We start from the raw sequence: 19,882 nt of genomic DNA, 5'->3' as shown, positions 1-19,882 counted from the left end.
AAAATCTTGAAAAGCTACCACTTTTGGAGAATGTACTTAGGGTTCTCTCCCTTCTTCTTGCCCATCCTCTTCGACTCATCTACAGATAGACAGGCTTAGTACCTGGCAAGGTGTTTCTCTATACCTGAAAAATAATTCCCTTCTTATTCTAAAAACTATGCAGAGTGTTTTTCAAAAAGCCCACAGTGACAAGAGTTGTTTCAACATTTCCTGGTGATCGTCTGCATGGATTTGTGTAGCTCTCAGTCATAGTTTAAAGTGTATTTCCACTCAGCAGGAGAAACACTGTAAGATGTAGTTTTGATCTTCAAAGAACTTGAGGCACTGGGCTAGTGGTCAGTAAATCTGATTTTGGTTCTCAAGCTACCATGAATTAGCTTTCGGTTTTGGCCAAGTCCTAAAAAGTCTAAGTCTCAGTTTCTTTATACATAAAAATTGGGGAGAGGGGTAGAAGGTAAACAAGATCAAGGGTCCTAAATTCAAATACCTACAGGTGCCAGGGAGGTGCCACAATCAGGTGGGCCAGCTGGAGAGTCAGGCCCACAGGGGTATGCCCATCCAGAGGAGTTATTCGCTGCTCAGCCCTTGTTGATTGTTCCAGGCAGAACTTGAGGTAATCCAGACTTTTATGAGAAATCTTTTGTTTTTTTTAAACATAGTATGGGTCAACACTGTGCTGGCCAACAACACGTTTCTGCCAACTAGATTCCAGTTAGCAGCTTCTGGACCACAGGCACTCCAAGGTCCTCCTTCACTATGTTGTGTGATGTTTAGAGTTATCCAGCAATTAGTATGCAAACCAAGTATGCAGAAGAGTGTATGGACCTCGGGAAGGATGGTCACTGAATCCTTCAGCCATCAAATGATCACAAATTGCGCTCATCACTCATCACTGTTTCAGCAGGTCCAAGCATTACTAACGAAAATCGAGATGGGGATTGCTGACTTTTGAGAAGGAGGAGGAAATTAGAAAGAGCATTAAAGGAAACAAAACTCCATTTTTTTTCTTTTAGTGAGGATGATTGGCCCTGAGCTAACGTCTGTTCCAATCTTCCTCTTTTTGCTTGAGGAAGATTGTCGCTGAGCTAATATCTGTGGCAATCTTTCTCTCTTTTGTATGTGGGATGCTGCCACAGCGTGGCTTGATGAGCAGTGCATAGGTCTGTGCCCGGGATCTGAACCTGCAAACCCCAGGCTGCCAAAGCGGAGCACAGAACTTAACCACTATGCCACCAGGCCAGCCCCCAAAACTCCATTTCTAACTGTACACAGCACTTCCGGCTGACGGTATGAGTAAAGAAGAGGAAATGGAAGGGTTTCTGTTTAATCTACTTACACAACCCTGTAGACTTGGACTTGGCCGCAAGAAATAAAAGCACAGAAGTAAAGAGAAAGGAGCAATGAAAACGTACCTAGTAGTCCATAGAAACCATCAAATCACACAGAAGAGAAAATGTGCAGCAATGAATAAGACGCTAAACACAGCAAAACTCTCAGATCAAGGGAGACATTTTTGAAGAAAATGATTTCCAAAATCTGTGAAGTTTTAAAAAGGTAGAGTAACAGGCAAAGACTCCAAACCTAGAGGGAAGGATGAATTCTCTGGCTGGTGCCTCCTGATTAATGAGTAGAAAGTGATCCAGTTGCTATAGCGACGTGAAGATACACAAAAGAAAACATCACTTCTTTAAAATATTCTTGATGATGAATAGGCAGAGTCTTTCAAAATACTTTTTTTTAAACGTAAGAGGCTCTTTTTTTTTTAAGAGCATATCACACAAGATGACTCAGATTTTTTTCCCCCAGATAACAGGACTTGTTTACATAAGCCTTAGTTTGTTTACACAAACCAGCTATTCGGGCAAAAAGTAACGACCAGAAAATATGTCTGTTGGAGAATAAATTTTGTTTTTCAGCAGTTTTGTTTCTGTTTAGGCAGCAAGGGAGATAAATGCACGTTGTCTTGGTTTTCCTTTTTTCTAACAATATATTTAGTTGGAGAGTTTCCTTGGATGCTGAGAATGTGAAATGCACCTAGCAGAGTCAGGAAATGAAAGGTTATGCTTTCCGTAACCTTCTCTTGTTGTCTGAATGGAGAGGTAATAAAAAATATGATTTCGATGGGACTGCACGCCCAGTTCCTTTGCCTTCTCCAGCTTGGCTCCAGCAGCACCGGACACTTATTTCAGTATCCAAAAGATTGTTCTGTTTTGCTCCAGGCAGTTCAACTTTGGCAGAGTATCCTGAATAGATTGGAGATTCCAAGCAAGGTCTTGAAATGAAAACTGCAATGATGAAATATCCTGGGGACCCCTCATAGGGGGCGGAGGGCTCTTAATTGAATGATTTGGGTAAACTGTTGGTACAAGGCCCAGCCAAAGAGTCCCAAGGCCTACGGCCTGGACAGACATTCTTTAGCTGACAATGTGATGTTGGCTTTGCTAATCTGTACAGGAGTCAATGGTCTTGAACAGGATAGCAAGGCTGCATAATATGGTCTTTCAGAGTGGATGTGTGAATATTTTTACGCTGGGGTATGTAATCTTAAATAGAGGATGTGTGGAGAAGGAGATCGAGAAATCACTTGGCATTCATAGGAAAAGAAGTTTCTAAATCTGCATTTGTTCTGCATGACCGTGGACAAGTGACTGAGGTTCCTCAGGGATCAGTTCACTCATGCTTAAAATGAGGAGTTTGGACCACCTGGAGTTCAGCAAACATATCCAGCTCCTCTTACGTGCTGTCATCTCCCACCTGTGTTCCCAACAATCTCTTCTCCTGAGATGTATGGCTCCAAATACAGCATCACTCAGCTGCTCAAGTCAAAATTCTAGGAAACCCTTTCTCTCTCCCTCTCTCTGTCTGGACTTCATTAGAGATACTTCTCTCCACAATTTAGAACCAAGTGAGCGTTAAGATTGAGGAGCAGGAGGGGAGTCATACAGAAAAAGATCAAAGTATCAACTTGATTCCTTAAAAGACTAAAATGGAGAATGTGAATTAGATCTATGAAAAGTGAGCTTTCTAACACTCCCCCACTCTGATTAAACTCCCATCTCACTCAGTTAGGCACGCTGAGTTCCTTCTCTCAAACTCATGACTCATATATGATAAAGCATTCCCCTTTCCATTACAAAGAAGTAGGGGAATTAGAAAGGAGAGCTAGTAGCTGTTTTTCCAATATTGTGAAGATCAAGGCAGAAACACAGAGAGAAATGGTGTCCCTCACACATTCGCTATATCACTGTATTAGTTTCCCAGGGCTGCTGCAACAAAGTACCACAAACTGAGCAGCTTAAAACAAGAGAAATGAGCTTTCTCACAGTCCTCGAGGCCGGTTGTCCAAAATCAAGGAGTCAGCAGGGTAGATTCCTTCTAGAAGCTCTAAGGGAGGACACTTCCTCGCCTCTTCCTATCTTCTGGTGGTTGCCAGCAATCCTTGGCTTACAGCTGCATCACCCTAATTTCTGCCTCCATGGTCTCATGACCATCTTCCTTCTGTGTCTGTCTTCACGTGGCCTTCCTGTATGGACATCAGTCACTGGATTTAGGGCCCACCCTAATCCAGTAGCTCAGTCTAACTTGATTATATCTGCAAAGATCCTGTTCAGTAAGGTCAGATTCACAGATCCCAGCGGTTAGGACTTGAACATATTGTTTTGGGGGACATAATTCAACCTACAACAGCCACCGAGTCATTTCTACTTCCTAAATATTTTTCCCTCTGTCCACTTCAGCCCATCTCACTACAACACTGGAGTTCAGGCCACCAACATAGTTCACATGGATACTGTAATTGTCTTCTGACTGGTCTCCCTAATTCTAGTCTTTTTGTACTCTTTTACTCTCAAAATCCACTCTCTATACTGCAATAATGGTGTGCTTTCTAAAATTTAAACCTGATCATAACAACTGCCTACAAATCTAAAATGATTTCTCATGGCTCTGTATAAAGTCTGTACTCCCAAGCATGACATACAGCTTCTCCTGACCCAGCCACTACTCTCTTCAGTCTTCTCTCTCCTGTCTCTTCTTGCTTCCTTGAGCCCCAACATCTACTCCTTACACTCGCTACCCCAAATTCTTTGCAGCCCGCTTTTGTACTTTTCCCATTCTTTTACTAAAAAACCTGTATGTTTTGAAGGTAAGAGGAACTGTACTGTATTCTGACAAGATCTTGTCACTCCCTCTATAGTTGCTTCAAGGGGAACCTCATGAGCGCTTTTACTAAAGGAATTACCTTCATTTATTTAGCTCTCTCTGCCTTCAGGCCTTTCCGCATGGAAAGGATTCTACCCTCTCTCCCTCAGATTCATTTTTCAGTTCTCATGTAAGCCTTCACTTCTTCAAGAAACCCTTCTATTACTGCGCTCCCCACCATCCCCACCACACCCCTACCCCCGGTTTAGGTATCACCCTATTTTCTTCCTAGTAAATTGCTCATAATCCCGTTGGTAACACTGATCACACAGCATTCATTGCAAGATCTTTTTACTTGCTGCATTCTCCCCTGAGCTCCATATTGTACGAGGAATTAGTCATCACTGTAGTCCTGGTAGGATTCAAAATATATTTGTGGAAGGAATGAATTAATGCTGGGCCTAACACCAGGCGCTAGGTTTGCAGAGATGAGTAAGCTCTATTCCCTGACTATGGCAGATCATTAACAATTCACTACACCCTACGTGGATGATAGCTGCAGCCTCAATACAAAGTTTATCAGAAGCTCAGAAAAAAGATTCATTCTGTCCGATGAACCAAAGGACTCAAAAGAAACAAACAAAAATGCCTCATACTCTTATGACATTTGAGCTGGGCCTTGAGGCTAAGTTCACTTGTGGCTCTTATATTTTATGATTCCAAATCTTTCATCAAAATTTCAAAGATCTTTCTGCCACTGTGTTTCTAAAATGACTGATGCTCTTTCATCCACCAAATTTTCAAGTCCTCTTCTCAAGGTATTTTCTTTCTTCTTACACACTGTCTCTTTGTCATTCTCCACAGACTAAGCTGTTTGTTTTCTTGATTATTCTGCAATTTTAGTATGGTGGGTCTTCTTGCAGATACTTTTTCTTGGTTTGGTATCTTTTAACAATTCTGGAAAATTCTCAGACATTCTATTCTCTTTGAATATTGCCTTTTTCCCATTCTCTCTATTATCTCTTTTTGGAACTTTGACACATATTAGACCTTCTCATTCTAAACTCAATATCTCTTATTTCTCTTTCCTGTTTTCTATCTGTTTGTCTTTCTGGACTGAATTTCCAAGCTTTTCTTTGTATCTATCTTTGAATTTGCTAATTTTCTTTCTGCTATGCCTAACCTGCTGTTTAATCAACCCACTGAGTTTTAAATTCCAATTTTTATGTTTCACTTGTAGAGGTTATATTTGGTTCTTTTCAAAACTGTTTGATTACTTTTCTGGTTTCAAGTTGCTCTTTCATTTTGTAAAAAGCATTAAATATTTGTTATTTTTATATACTGTGTCAGATAATTTCAAGATCTGTAGTCTCTGTGGGTCTGATTCTGCTATGTGTTATTTCTGCTGACTTTCACAGTACCTGATTTCCTTGTGTGGGTTATGTTTTTAAACTGTGACCATTTTCTTGAAAATTTACCCATGAGAATACTTTCAGATCTGGGTTAAGACTACATTCCTCTAGAGAGGATTTGCATTTGCTTCTACCAACTGCCTCAGGTACCTACCTGGGACTACTTTAAGTTGAATTTTCCTTTTGAGATGTTCCAGAACACACAGATAACATGAATTCTGATTATAAACCAATGTGAGATCCAGTTTATGGTTACAATTCTCAGAGGAGGTTTTTTGTTGTTGCTGGCTTTTTGTTGGGGGTTTTTGTTGTTTTGTAATCTACCCAATGCCAAGATCAAGCCCAAGATGATGTTTTTTTGCTGTCCCCTTCTCTTGGCAAGTTTGTTTTTCGTTCATCCTTACCACTGAAACTGTAGTCCTTGGGTTCACCTTTCAATTTTGTATTTTATCTGGCAACTCTAACTATAATAAGAATGCTTTGAGTTTTTCCATCCAAAAAGAGAGATAAAAACTAGGTAAGCAGGAAGAAAGAAGGAGAATTATAATTTGGTTTCTTGCAGGTCCTAAACAAATATTTCTGTGGTGTGCTAGATTAGATGTTTGTTTATCTACCCTACATTTTGCCACATTGCGGTTTCTTCTCTAATTAGCTTTGTTTATTACTGTACCCTCATCAGATTGCAAACTCCTTGAAGGTAGAGATTGCCTTTCTTATCTGTATATACTCTTTATAATATCAAAGCAGTATATGGACTATCGTACATGATCAGTTAAGTATTATTGCTCCTAAGTCCACTTCACTGCTAGGTGGTCCTCATTTTCCATCCATCCAGGTGCTCAAGCAGGAGTCAGGAAGTCATCCTACTTCCTCACCTCCCACATTTTATCATGTAATCTTGATTTTACCCTTTTAGTTTCTCTCCACTCTGATTCTTCTTCATTACTGCACTCACGGTCTTAGTTTATCCCTAATCATTTCTCCTCTAGTATATTCCTTAAAAGAGTGTTTCTCAGGCCAGCCCCAGTGGCCTAGTGGTTAAGTTCAGTGTGCTCCACTTCGGTGGCCAGGGTTCAGTTCCTGGGCACAGAGCTACACCACTCTATTAGTGGCCAAGCTGTGTGGGTGGCCCACATACTAAAAAGTAGAGGGAAATTAGCACGGATGTTAGCTCAGGGCGAATCTTCCTCAGGAAAAAAAAGTGTTTCTCAAATGTGTTACATGTAATCCTAGTTTTGCAAGATTTAATAGATGTAACCATTTCTACAGTTAAATAAGTCATTTTCTACTTATTACAACACCCACAGTGATCTTTTTAAGTAAATCAGATCACATCAGATCTTTTCTATAAAGCTTCTCCTGTCTCCCCATTACTCTTAGATTAGAATGCAAACCTCTTTCCCTGACCTATAAGAGCATATTTGGTCTGATCCTGCCCATGACCTTGGCCTCATCTCCTGACTCTCTTCCTTTCTCTTCATCCCCTCCAGCCTCACTGGCCATCTTGATGTTCCTTGAACAGATCAGGCTTTTCTTGGTCTCTGTCTAGAACACTGTGCCCTCAGAACTTCACATGGCTAGCTCCTTGTCATCATTCAAATCTCTACTCAAATGTCAATTCTTAAAAGGCTCTCTCCCTAACTAGCCTATCTAAACCAAGACATCTCTTCTCCACTCCAGTCTCATCACTCTCTAACTCTCTATCTGAATTGATGTACTTATTTTTGTGTGTCTCTTCTTCATTCAATGCATATTACTGGAGCATCTACTTTGTGCCAGGCAATCCTCTTGGTACTAAGGCACGAGAAAACAAAACAAAACAAACTGTCTGCAGAGAGCTTGCATTTTAGTGGCTGTTTCATGCATTTATTGCAGATTTACATTTTATTTACATTTTAATAATTACCTGATTTTTCTTTTATTGTCTTTCTTCTCCCTAAAATGTAAGCTCCAGAATGAATAAGTGAATGAACATACAGCTGTAGTGAGCAGTCCTTATAGGCCCTCAGCTGTGTATATTTGTACATCACTTCCACGTGCTAGTCAGCCTAGAGAAGGGTGAAAATCCACAAACAGCCTGCCAATTATGACATTCCTTTGTTGGAATCAGAGGATTTGGTAAAGATGAGAGTCCAATAGAGAACTGAGCTCTCTTTTAGCCAACATTTGTAGACAATGATTTAGATTATTTATTCAGGTCTCTTCTACTACTGTGTCCCTCCAGGGGGTTGTGCCCCATTGTCAGCTGCACCATTTGCATTACTGCCAATTCAAATATTTATTCATTGTCCTTGGACACCAATGAGGACAAAATGATTGAAAATCATCAACAGTCTCCCCAACCAAATACTGTGTATCCCAGCACCACTGAACCCTCCAGAAAAATCTTCTGCTTTGGCAAAGCTGTCATAGGGTCCATTTTGTATTTGAGTGTTAATTATTTAAAGCAATTCTAAGGACAAGACCTATGTGAATTATGTACTTTTTAGTGCAATTTGAGGCTTATAATTAGCTGCACTCTTTGGGAATATATAAATCTCTTACCCAGTTCATTATCCTTGGATGGATTGAAGAATGTCAGTGACTCTCCTACAAATTTGTACAGCATCGTCTAATAACTAAGTACATATTTACTCCGGGAGAATATGCATTATTGACAATGTGGTTAATTATCTCCCAAAGTAAATTATGTACTGGCTGCTTGTAATGCTCTCTCTCTGCTCAGACGGAGCAGTAGTACATCTCAGTAGGGGGTGGACATTCTGCTGATGCTCCAACAAGGCTGCAAGAGCTCCAAACGGGAATTGTCTAAGAATACTTGTGACAGATCCTAGTCTGCTGAGTGAGTCTGAGGCAGGGCCTAGTCATCTGCCTCCTTTACAGAATCCTATCAGAAAAGCAATATATATTAAAAGTGAATATTTTAAAAGGAGTTTGTATAAACATCTGCCACCATTTTAACCACACCGTGGAAGAACGTCGGTCTTGTCCTGGTGAGGTAGAATTAAGAAGTTCTGAGAGACAAAATGGAAAGATGAGAAGATAGAAGTCGGCAGGAAAGGGACAGAAAATGAAGACCATAACGAAAAACCCAGCTCCCTTGGGGAGACCCGTGGGAGGAGACTGTGTCCAAACATGTAGCCCAAATGACCCTGGGTCTCATAACCTGAGCACTTTCTGTCTTTCCTTAATAGCATTTTTGGTTCTAATTAATTCTATAACACACATTTATTAAGAAAATATAGAAACATATACATATACATAAATGAAATCAGACAGAGATGACTACTGTTAACACTTTAGCTTTTTTCCTTGATTGTTGATAAAGCCATATCTATTCAGGTAGATAGCTAGACATACACTATATACATATCTACATATAGATTATCATCCTTTCTCATAATCTCTCATGAAAATGTTTCCATGTCATTGAACACTCTTGAGGAACAGAATTTTAATGGCTGTCTACTAGCCCATTTTGTATAAATGTACCATATTTTTTTAACCTACGTCCAACAGATGAACTTTTAGGCTGTCTTTCATAGGGACATGATCATTGGTTCTTTTCAACTAGAAAGTTTGTTCTGGGGAACAACTTTAGGTAGTAAAGCTATAGAGGGTGGTGGAGATGTGGGAAAAGTGGAATCTAGTCTTATTATTCAGACATGTTCATTCATATCTATATTTTCAACTTATCTCTCAACCCAAAAATGCTAGTTGAGCAAGTTAATTAGAATCATATGGTCTGTCTACAAATAAGGAAGGGCTGGAAGCCAAATGCAGGGGCTCCTTCTATACATGCAGATGAAGGAACCCATCAGAGAGCCATTCCTTCCAGTTATAACTTTAAGGGATGAAATGTTAAACATACTTTTGGAAGGTTAATGTATGAATTCATTAGCTCAGATGTGGCATTTGGTTAGGTGTGGCCTGAGTCACTGGTCTCCAAGGAGAGGTGTAGAAGACAACCCATTGGGCTACAGAAAAAAATAGAACCTGTAATCACAATTATTTTTATGTTATCCTCTTAAATTTTCTACTTTAGCAAACCTTTTTAATATATGTAAAGTATCCTTGCACCAGTACATATAAATAATTTATCCACACACGTATATGCATTACAGGCACAGGCTAATTTTTTTTAAAAACAATGGGGTGATCAATCAAAAATGTATGGAGATTACTACTTTAGATTTCTGTTCTTGATGGAGCTTGGAGAGTTATTGGAGCTAGAAACCTATGAAGTATGGATGGAGCAGCAGTTTGGTGTAATACGTTGCCTAAGTGTGGGAGGCACAGAGAAGGTGAATAGAGCCCCAGGTTTGGTAGAGCCTAGGATATAGGTAATTGGACTTGGGAAGGTGAGTGAGCTAAAAGGTTGAGATCATCTGGGAAAAGCAAGCATTCGGGGTATGTTGAATTATAATAAGGTGGGTGCCATTTTATGGCACGTTTATAGTTCTAGCCAAAGAGGTCAAGATAGAAGGAGCTGAACGAATTTAGGACACCTGAGAAGAGACTGAGGTGAGTGAGAGCCTAGGAGCCTCCCAAGAGTCCAGGTTTAACATGTCCATTAGTCTATCATCCCAAAGCAGTAACCTAGCAGGTCTTTGCTATAATGGGACACAGGACAGACAGGTTTCAATAGGCAGTGGCAGAGGGAGAGCTGGCTAGCATGGGGTATGGATGAAAGTCCTAGATGCCCAAAAATATGTCTTGAAAGAACTAGCCAAAGGTAAGTTAGCAGCACCTTGAAATGAACTTCCTCTCCTTTTTGCAGAGAGTTTATTCTTCCTAACATTATAGATATTATATGATAAAGGGCTATTCTTAAGATACAAAGTTTCTTCTGTCTCCCCCAAATGAAAAATAAACATAAAATAAGAACAATAAAATTAGAAAAAGCAAATTAGAGTTATTTTAGCTTGTATGTATCTTTAATTATGTGACTCAAAGTTTATATAAACCATAAAAATAAATTATTTTTCTCTGGACACTGTTAAATATTCAATTCCATCTCAAGTTTAAAATGTCCCCTTTCCAACACATTTTGTAGATATGATGTACAGTCATTCACCACATAACAATATTTCTGTCAATGACAGACCACATTAACAACCTTGGTCTCATAAGATTAGTACCATATAACATAGGTGTGTAGCAGGCTATACCATCTAGGTTTGTGTAAGTACTTAGGAGAGGAAGAAATTTTCTTCTATCCTTCTAGGTTCTTCTGGCTGGTCTAAAAATTAAATTGACGTGAGACAGATTAACATGAGAAAAACAAAGAAAAGTTTAATAACATGTTACACATGGGAGAAACCAGGAAAACCGAGTAACTCACCAAAATGGCTGAAGCTCTCACCTTAAATATCACCCTCAGCTAAAGACAAAAGAAGATGTTGGGGTGGGGAGGGTCAGGGACTTCATGAGGAAGGAAGGCAATTCACAGCTAGGTGAAAAGGAGAAAAGGTTGAAAAACAAGTGTTTGGCCACACAGAAACAGAAGAACATAGAGGGGAGCCCAACAAACAGGCTTTTCTAGGTTCCTCCCTGTCTGCTACCTCACATATGTTATGCTAAGGTGATAGCTCGCTTCCTGAGACAGGATTTTTATCTGAATTCTTTTAGGCAGTTAAGGGGGAGGTAACAAAAAAAAACTTTCTGAGTCTTTTGTTTCTTAAAAATAATCAGTCTAAAATTGTCCTCGTGTTAGAGAGTCACATTTTGGAGTGGCAAATTTTGTTCCCCTTTGGTATACTCTATAATGTTCGCACAAGGACACATTTCTCAGAACATATCCCTATTGTTAAGCAACACACGAATGTGCAGAACACGGCCATGATCCGTCCATACTCGATGGTGAAGGCTATAGGTATTACTGAGAACAAAATAAAATGGCTGAGAACGTAAGTTAACCACTGAAGGTGACATTGACAGCAAAAGTCAATGTCTCCTTGAGGACAGTGAATTTGTGATGAATCCCAGCCCTGTGATTGCCAAGGAAACAGTGGAAGGGTGACACAGAGGATCATGATGACCTCTCCAGACAGAGTGGACACTGTGGTCTTGCCAACCCCCCCGCCCCCCCGTAAAAATGAGACAATAAAAATGAGCTTTCTCAAGAAAGACAGGCTGTGTCCGTGTCTTGACAAGGCATCTGCTCACACATTCTCCTTAGCCGGGATGTGAGGAGCCAGAAGCCAGTGACCACTACTGAAGGCTTTTTGCCAAATGTGTGAGGTTCTCTCTCTGAATTCTGACTGAAATTGCCCCATCCCTCCTCCAAATATGCTCTCTCAGCTCAAAAGTTTGACAAGATCAAACAACCAGAGCTATTTAAACATCGTACTTTGGATAACACCTTCTAAGACAGTTAGCAATTCTAGCTTGTTTAGACTCTCTCCTGCCCCCCTCCCCCCCACACACACTCACATTAGAAGCCAGGAAAGTTCATCTTTCTCCTTAAGCCACCCCTCCTCACCATCCAAATGCCAAGATGACTTAGAGTCAACCTCTAGGTTTGGGATTGTTACCTTTCCTTAATCCCATAACAGCTGCCTCTCAGTGGTCAAGCTAAATCCATTTAGCTTATGTCTGACTGGTGGATCTTCTGGAGTGGAAAAATTTTAAAAATAGTTCTTAGTTTTTAGAACAACTGGTAATAATGAGAAAGACTAATGGGCATTCATAAGTTGTTACAAGACAGAATTTCTGCTCTATGCATTATTCATTTATGCAAACTGTTGTAAAGGTACCACTTCCAGCAACTGGGCTGGAAAAGTCCCTGAACTCAGAATTACATTGGTATGCACATTTCTGAGGCTTGGTTCTGTTTAATATTTTCGTCAGTGACCTGCTTAAAGGAGCGGAGAGCAAACTCATTAAGTTCCTGGATGGGAGGGATGACCAGAACATTAGAGAAAAGGATTAGAATTTCCCCAGCCCTTGCCAAATTAGCAAAACTGTCAGAGTCAAATTTGTTCATTGGGGACAGGCAGGGAAAAGTAATCTGCCCAAATGCGGGCTGAATAGTAGCAACTTATTTAGGGGCAGAATAGAAAACAATATGGCTGCAAACACAGACGTGTAGCAGGAAGTAAACTGACCCAGTGGACACACTCGTGATCACTGGGGCCTTTGCACCCCCCTAAAATGGATTCTGATACCCAATCCATGGAAGCCTAAAACCCTCCCCCAAGAATTCTAAGAATTCCAGTGAGCTTTTCTTTTTCATGGCACCTCTAGCTTCAGACTCCTGATTGCACTTAATTAGCCTGGCTTTTGGTTCATTTCGCTGTCAGGCTCTAGTCGTCCTATAACAAACCATGTGGACCCAGACATAAAAACCATTCCCCTCCGTGAGCAAATCATGGCCTCCTGCAGAAGGGCATTTCTATCTCCTTGGTTCTCTTGGCTCTTGTTCAGTCCTTCCGATTAAACTTCTACCCCAAGTAGTTTAAGAGGGTATTTTTCTAAATATATACAATTTTCTCCCTAAGAGGCACACTGGGGCCAGCTGTTAAGATAATAACATTTATACCTGTGTTACCTAACAAAGGTGACCATGACAAAGTCAGGAGCCAATAGTACTATAGCCAGGGGCCAGCAAACATTTTTGGTAAAGTGGCAGATGGTAAATATTTTCTATCTCTATTGCAACTACCCAGCTCTGACACTGTAGCACAAAAGCATTCATGCACAGTAGGTAAATGAAAGGGCATGGCTGGCTGGGTGGGCCATAGTTTGCCAACTCCTGCTAGATGGAGCTTCAGAATCTTTGGCTTTTGGGGAAGCTTAGCAACTATCTTGTCCAACCAGTTCATTTTACACCAGTAGAAACCAGGACCTGGAAAGCACAGTGACGTTTATACAATGCAAGACAGTCAGGCCAGGGTTAAAACTTCAAACTAGAAACAGGTAGACCAGTCTCCAGGCCAGTGCCCTCTCCACTGCATCATCACTAGATGATTTCCAGAAGCTTCTGGGGATCCCTGCTTGAATGGCAGAGCCTCTTCTAGAAATTTGTCCACTATAATTTTTGGTGCAATGCCTTAGTTGTATTATGTGTAATACACAGTAGTGTCTTGCAACATGCCTAGGAGGACCCAAGATGAATGTTTGACTGAAGATTCAGGCGATGTTGACTCTACCACAAGGGGCAGACTTTGTGAAAACCAGAATACAGCCTGGACTAGATTAGAAGAGGAAGCTAGGCACAAAGTTCAAAGGACATAGTTTTATTTGGTTAAAGTTAAAGGTGACATAAAATCTTCGTGTACCAAGAGGAATGTTTTAAAGAGGAGCAATTGTTTTCTATCTCCTATTAGAATGAAAGTGTAGGTCTGGAGTGTAGATCGGATGACAGAAAGAACTTGCTGGAGGTGTAACTCTGTTACTCCCAAGAACTCTGGTCCAGAGGAAGTTGCAGAATTCCCTTAATAATTGGATCTGGGGATTAGCATCTTTCAGGGAGGGTTAGGAGAGAGGGAAATAAGTGAGTTAGTGATTCTTAAAGTTCTTTCTCTCTCATTAAGTCCCCCAAAAGCTGCAGTAAAGAGTCCTTCTCTGAGCCAACAGGGACACATTGAATCATTAGACTTAATGAGAACAGGACGGTTTCTTTAAGAGGGTTGTGAAGTGTGGAACACAAAGTAAATACTATATTGGGAAAAAGTAACTGTCCAGATTTCAAAGGAGCCTCCCAAAAGACACTCCCTCACATTGGCAGGCGATGGAGTAACTCACGGAAAACCCACCATTCAGGGTGGGAAGCTTGCAGCCCCTTCCAATGTGTATGTGTGTGGACATGCTTGGTGCCAGGAGTTTCTTAATGTGGATGGTTGATCTGCAATTTGAGGACCCAGTAGCTTGGACCTATTCCTTCTTGAAAGTCAGGGCCAAGTAATTATGAGAACTCTTATTTGACTAGCTTTGAAAAAGATAAATCATGGCACATATCTTATTACTAACAAAAAAAATGGTGCAATCTGTTCGAATGTCATTTCTACAGAGTACATTTCGTGAAACTATCCCAGAAGATTATTTGTCTCAAGCCACGACTTTTCCAAATGATGAACTCTTGATGATTTTTATTTTTCCTTCTTATAATTTTTTTCCAGATGATCCAGGAACCTGCACGTCATGCGCTATGGGGTATTACATGTAAGTCTGGTCTTCTTTTTCATGGCACTAACTTTTCTGCAGTTTAAGCATTACTAATTTAATCCTAAAGTCCAGTGATTAAAGCAAAGAGGCCCTGCAGCCTGAAGCAACTCAACCCTGTCAGGCTATTAAGGAACAATTCTTGGATTGAGCATTAAGAGCCCAGCTGTTCTCTTGCCTCGAAAGGAGGCCTTCTCTTTCTTGGTCTTGGAAGTCACCCAACTGACACTGGTGTCTAGGAATCTTGCCATGGGTTACCAAGATTCAGACCTTGCTGTTTATGGACAGACCTTAATAATATACCCGACCCCACACAAGCTGTTTCCAAACGTCTGCATGGAGACCTTGTCCTTAATGGGAGTCAGACGGTCCAGGATGAAGCCACGTGCTACATTAGTTCTTAATCATCCCCAGGGTAATGAGAGACACAGACCACTGGATAACTATCCTCCTCAAATTTCCTAAGACAGATCTACAAAGCAAAGATGGTGTGTCTCCACATCACCTCCCGTTTCTAGTCTAGTTTCCCTTTCAGGGTACATTGGTGCCGATCTTGGAAGAAAAACGAAGAAAGGGAGGTGAAAAGAAAAGGGAGGCCCAGATTTTGCAGAGGCTGCACAGTCCTCCCTGTCATCATAGGAAGTGGGGAGTTTTGTGATGACAGGTTCTCACATCCACTTCCTTTCTTCGCCTTTCCATGAAGATTGTCAGGGACATGGGATCAATGTTATTCTCCAGAAGAGAAAGCTGAAGCTCAGAGAGGCTATGGGTTCCCTCACATTGCACCACAAAGCTAGTGGGGGTGTCTAGATTTGGGTCACCTCAACTGTGATGGGCTGACTCCTCCTGTCATCACACTGCCTTTCACCTCTGTCAGATTCCAGGAGCTGGAGGTGGGGTAATGGGTGGGAAGATGTTCAAAGGGGTGAGAAGGATGGGAGGGAAAGGAAAATCCAAAAAGCTGAAACATTAAAAACGATCAGTTAACCTTATCATTATTTAACCTTATGGTTTTAACTGAGGTTTTCTAGAGTAGCCTATTATTCTCTACTTTGACTGTCTCTATATTATGGCACTCCTGACCTGCTGATTTAAATTATTGTTCCATTCAAACAGGGGAGGCAGGGTGGAGAAGAGGCCCCCAGGCTGGCTTATTGTAAGGTAGACTAGATGACAGAAATGAGCAGAAAGTCATTTGTCAGCCTGTTCATAGTTGGCATTTAGCCAGCATATGGCCTGCCACAGAGGCCCCCAGCAGAGATGAACAGCAGAAATGCAAGCAATCCTTGGTGAGGTCACACAGCTAGGGGCATAAAATGTTCCTCCAAGAATGGAGGAAGGAGAACTTCAGGACTCAAAGAAAGAAATAGTGACCATGCAGAAATGGGGGAAGAATTCTCCTCTTCGTCCCTCTTACCACTCTGCATCCCTCCAGCCTAACTCTACCCTTCTTCATTTTGACACCAGAACACGCCTCTTAACCTGCACCTACTTCCTGTCACCTGAGAGCATCCTCTGGCAAATTTTGGAACCACTCTTGTCAGCTTCTCCAGCTTACCACCGCCCACTAATGAGCATGTTTCATAAAACCCTTCGAGAAACAAATACACTGAAGGAACACGCCCAATATCACTAAGGGTAAAACATGAGATAGTTGTTTCAGAAACACACATTTATAACCCTTTAGAATATTTAGTAACTGTGAATTCACCTAACTAAACACTGTAAATAGAAGTTAATAAAGAAATGCAAAGCTCTCCTCTGATATCTTGTTGATGCTATGAAATTCACCAAAGGGCAAAGTTCAACTTCATTCCACTCCCCCTTCAAGTGAGCCTGTAATTCAGTGGAGTTTGAATTAAACATTTTACTGTAGAATGAGAATAATGGACAATCTGTGTAAAAACATATATACATAAAAGCTAAGGCACTTCACTGTTAATATTAACAATTGGCTTACAGACATTTTGGTAAGCTATTTGAACTCATCACTGATCTGTTGCAGCCCTCGCAGGTGCCATGTGGCAAAAGCACACAAGCAGTCTGTTTAAACAGATCTTGATTAAAATCTTAGTCCCACCTGTAACTACCTATGAGACTTTGAGCACTGAATCTTGAGACTCAGTTCCTTTATCTAGAAATTAAAGATAACAGCTACCATATGGGGCTTGTGTGGAGGTTTAAATGAGTTAATACTTGACACATAATCAGTGCTCCGTAAATGAATATCAGGACCCCTTTCCTTCTCTCCAACCTCCTCACAGCTGCCCTGATAATCGGTCCTCCGAGTCCAGAGGCAAGTGGTTAATGACTTGTTTGGAGGGCATACAGACTGAGAGGAGCTTTTCTCCCCTGAAACCCAAATATCAACCCCTGTTAAAAATGATGGTAGACATGTATAAGGAGATTAAATGATGGTGGTTAAGAGAAGTAGGTCAACATAGCTCATGGGAGAAACTCTGCCTTCTCCCCCAGGTTTGAACACCACTGCTATAAAGCCTGTCCTGAGAAGACCTACAGTGAAGAATTAGAATGCAAAGCATGTGATACCAACTGTGGCAGCTGCGACCAGAATGAGTGTTACTGGTGTGAAGAGGGCTTCTTTCTCTTGGGTAAGCCCAAAAATGGCATCGTACAAAATGAGAACAAGGCTCCAGAGCTCTACCCAGAAATGGGAGCACTCATTTGATTGGTTTTAGAGTCTTCATGTGCCTCTTGTCCAAGGAGGAATTTTAATTTGGTTTGAAAATAAACATTAGCCGGGAGTACTTCCTTCTCCTTTTATTACTGAAACATAATTCTCATTTCACTAATTAATTTCAAATATCTCCCAGCTGATGGATACGAGACTGAATGCAGCATGGCAATGGGGGGATGCTGAAGATCCAAATGCTTTGGAATTGAAGTCACCTGCAATGTTCAGGGCCATGACTCTTTCCTTGAGACTTAATCCATGCTACATATTCCTGAGCACTGTAAAAGTTAAACGAGGTCCTCGTCTTAGGTTTCGCTCAATTCATTGACTTTGAAAGAAGTAGATAGTTATGAAAGAAATACACTGTGAGTCTTCCAGTTGAAGAATAATAGCCCAGCACTCTTGAAGGTTTGTGGGAGAGAGAGTGGAGCAGACAGCCCATAATGATCTCCAGTGGTTCTCTATACAGAGATTCATTTTATTTGCAGTTTTTCAAGCCCTTGAGAATGTAAAATTCTTTTTTCTATGTTCTTAACCCTTCGAGCCAATTTAAATTTTCAGTTAAAAGAGGGCTCAAAGGGTTGGATTTCTTAAGGCACATTTCTTGGATGAAATAAGCTAATGCCATCTTGGTTTCTTTAAAAATAAACTCAAACAAAAATGTTCCTGAGATTCCCTTTGGCCTGTTTAGAACTTGGCCTTGCACAGAGCACTGAGCTAAGCCAGCCAAGGTTCCGCCTTCATGCTTCTCTCTGTGTTCTTATGTAGGCGGCAGTTGTGTGAGGAACTGTGGCCCTGGCCTCCACGGCGACCCAGAGATAGGAGAATGTGAGCCCTGTCACCGAGCCTGCAAAACCTGCACGGGCCTTGCCTACGATGAGTGCAGCAGCTGCCGAGAAGGACTGTGGCTGCTGAATGGGACGTGTGTGAGTCCCACCCAGACCCAGGTGGAAGGGAAATTCTGGAATGGTATGTGCCTCCCAAGAGAGATCACAGGTGTCTAGCTTCCTCCTCTGCATCCCAACCCTCCTCTTCTTTAAGCCTTGCCTTTGGGATCTCCAAGAGATGAAGGATGGGCAGTGAAACAAAAGTTCAGAGTGAGAATCTAGTTTGAGCCACTCCTGGGACCTCTTTGATGTTCACGGTGGGAGAGGGTAGGAGGCTGCGGTTGGTTGGCATTTGGCAGGAGGGAAAACCCAAAGGGCAACTTAAGATTGGTCTGGCCACTTGACTTTCTACCTGGATAGAGTAGCCCTTGGAACACACAAAGAGAGTCATATAGGGAAATGGCCAGACTACTATTTTCTCAAAGATTTCAGAATAGCTTCTATCACATTAATGTACCTCTTTATCATGGTTACCAGTAGGATTGGCTTTTCCAGATAGATAAGGAAGAACTCTAAAGTATTGGAACTGAAGCTAAAACAGCTGCTCTTTCTAGCTGGATTATTAGAGCTTGCCATCATGCAAGCTTGCCTTTTAAAACTTGCCCTCGCCTGTTGCAGATGGGAAAAGAGGAGGGCTTGAGAGGGGACAGGAGGGAGGAAAGTGCGGGATCCTGGAATCTAGCAGAAAAGCCTGCGCGTATTCACTCCTACCTGAGTCTGCACGATTGGCCTCCTCACATTGGAGCCTCAGTCACAGGCTTCCTTGCAAGGTAATCACAAACTTTCAGTGACCTCTCCGTATCTGAGGTGGTTAAAAACAAAATCCTCTTCCTGCTGGAAAAATCTGACTCATATTCGATGCAGAGGCGCTCACGAAAACAAGAGATGCTCTCTGATTTCAAGGCAAGGATTTGGCAAAAAGGTCATTTCAGTACAGAAGCTACGGCAGCTGAAGGGAGGTCTGCTCCGGAGGAGTCTTCTAAGGGCTGGAGAGAGTGATCGATCTGGGGCAGGAGAAAAGGCTCTTGCTGGGTTTCAGAGGAAGGATGTCCATGGCTGTCTACTATGACAGTGCTGCTCATGTGACTTAAAGGAAAAGCAGCTCAGAGACAGTCCCAAACCCAGCAGCCAAAGCCCACGGAGAGCACAGGGCTAATTTCAGAGACATAGCCGGGAAGAAAATCATTCAATCCAGATTGGGATATCTTCCGTGAATTATAGCTGAACCAAAATGCTGAAAATGAGTTTGTCTGGCATTCAGGCATTTGAGAGGCAGTGCAAGCCAAGAGGAAAATAGTCTGGTGCTGTGTTTCTAGCTCAGAACATCTGTATTTTATCTGGCGTCCAGATGATGGAAAGGTCCAGGGAGCCCGGAGTCAGAGCAGACTTGATTCCCCAAATGATTACACATCCCTTTCAACTAGACTACGCTCTTAGCAAGCAGAAATCAGGCTTTGATTGTTCCCCTTTGTCGAAGAACCACACCCATCCCTCTACATCTTCTATTATCAAAATGTGATGTTTTTGAAGAGAGGAAGGAATTAGTCCAATTGGGAATTTAGCACTAATGAGGGATTCAGGAA

The 19,882-nt window shown here is 41.5% G+C and overlaps 1 protein-coding gene across 2 annotated transcripts in view; it reads left to right on the top strand.

Moving 5' to 3' along the window:
• PCSK5 (proprotein convertase subtilisin/kexin type 5) overlaps window positions 1-19,882 on the top strand; it is a 444,775-nt gene that overhangs the window by 363,076 nt on the left and 61,817 nt on the right. For both annotated transcript variants that reach the window (XM_070495324.1, XM_044767585.2), the window contains exons 25-27: window positions 14,675-14,717; window positions 17,193-17,329; window positions 18,181-18,381. In XM_070495324.1, the coding sequence (XP_070351425.1) occupies window positions 14,675-14,717; window positions 17,193-17,329; window positions 18,181-18,381 (381 nt within the window). The remainder of the gene's footprint in view (window positions 1-14,674; window positions 14,718-17,192; window positions 17,330-18,180; window positions 18,382-19,882) is intronic.

Source organism: Equus asinus, chromosome 23 (assembly GCF_041296235.1).
Source record: "Equus asinus isolate D_3611 breed Donkey chromosome 23, EquAss-T2T_v2, whole genome shotgun sequence".
In the NCBI taxonomy this organism is placed as follows: domain Eukaryota; kingdom Metazoa; phylum Chordata; class Mammalia; order Perissodactyla; family Equidae; genus Equus; species Equus asinus.
This window is presented reverse-complemented; position numbering and strand designations above follow the sequence as displayed.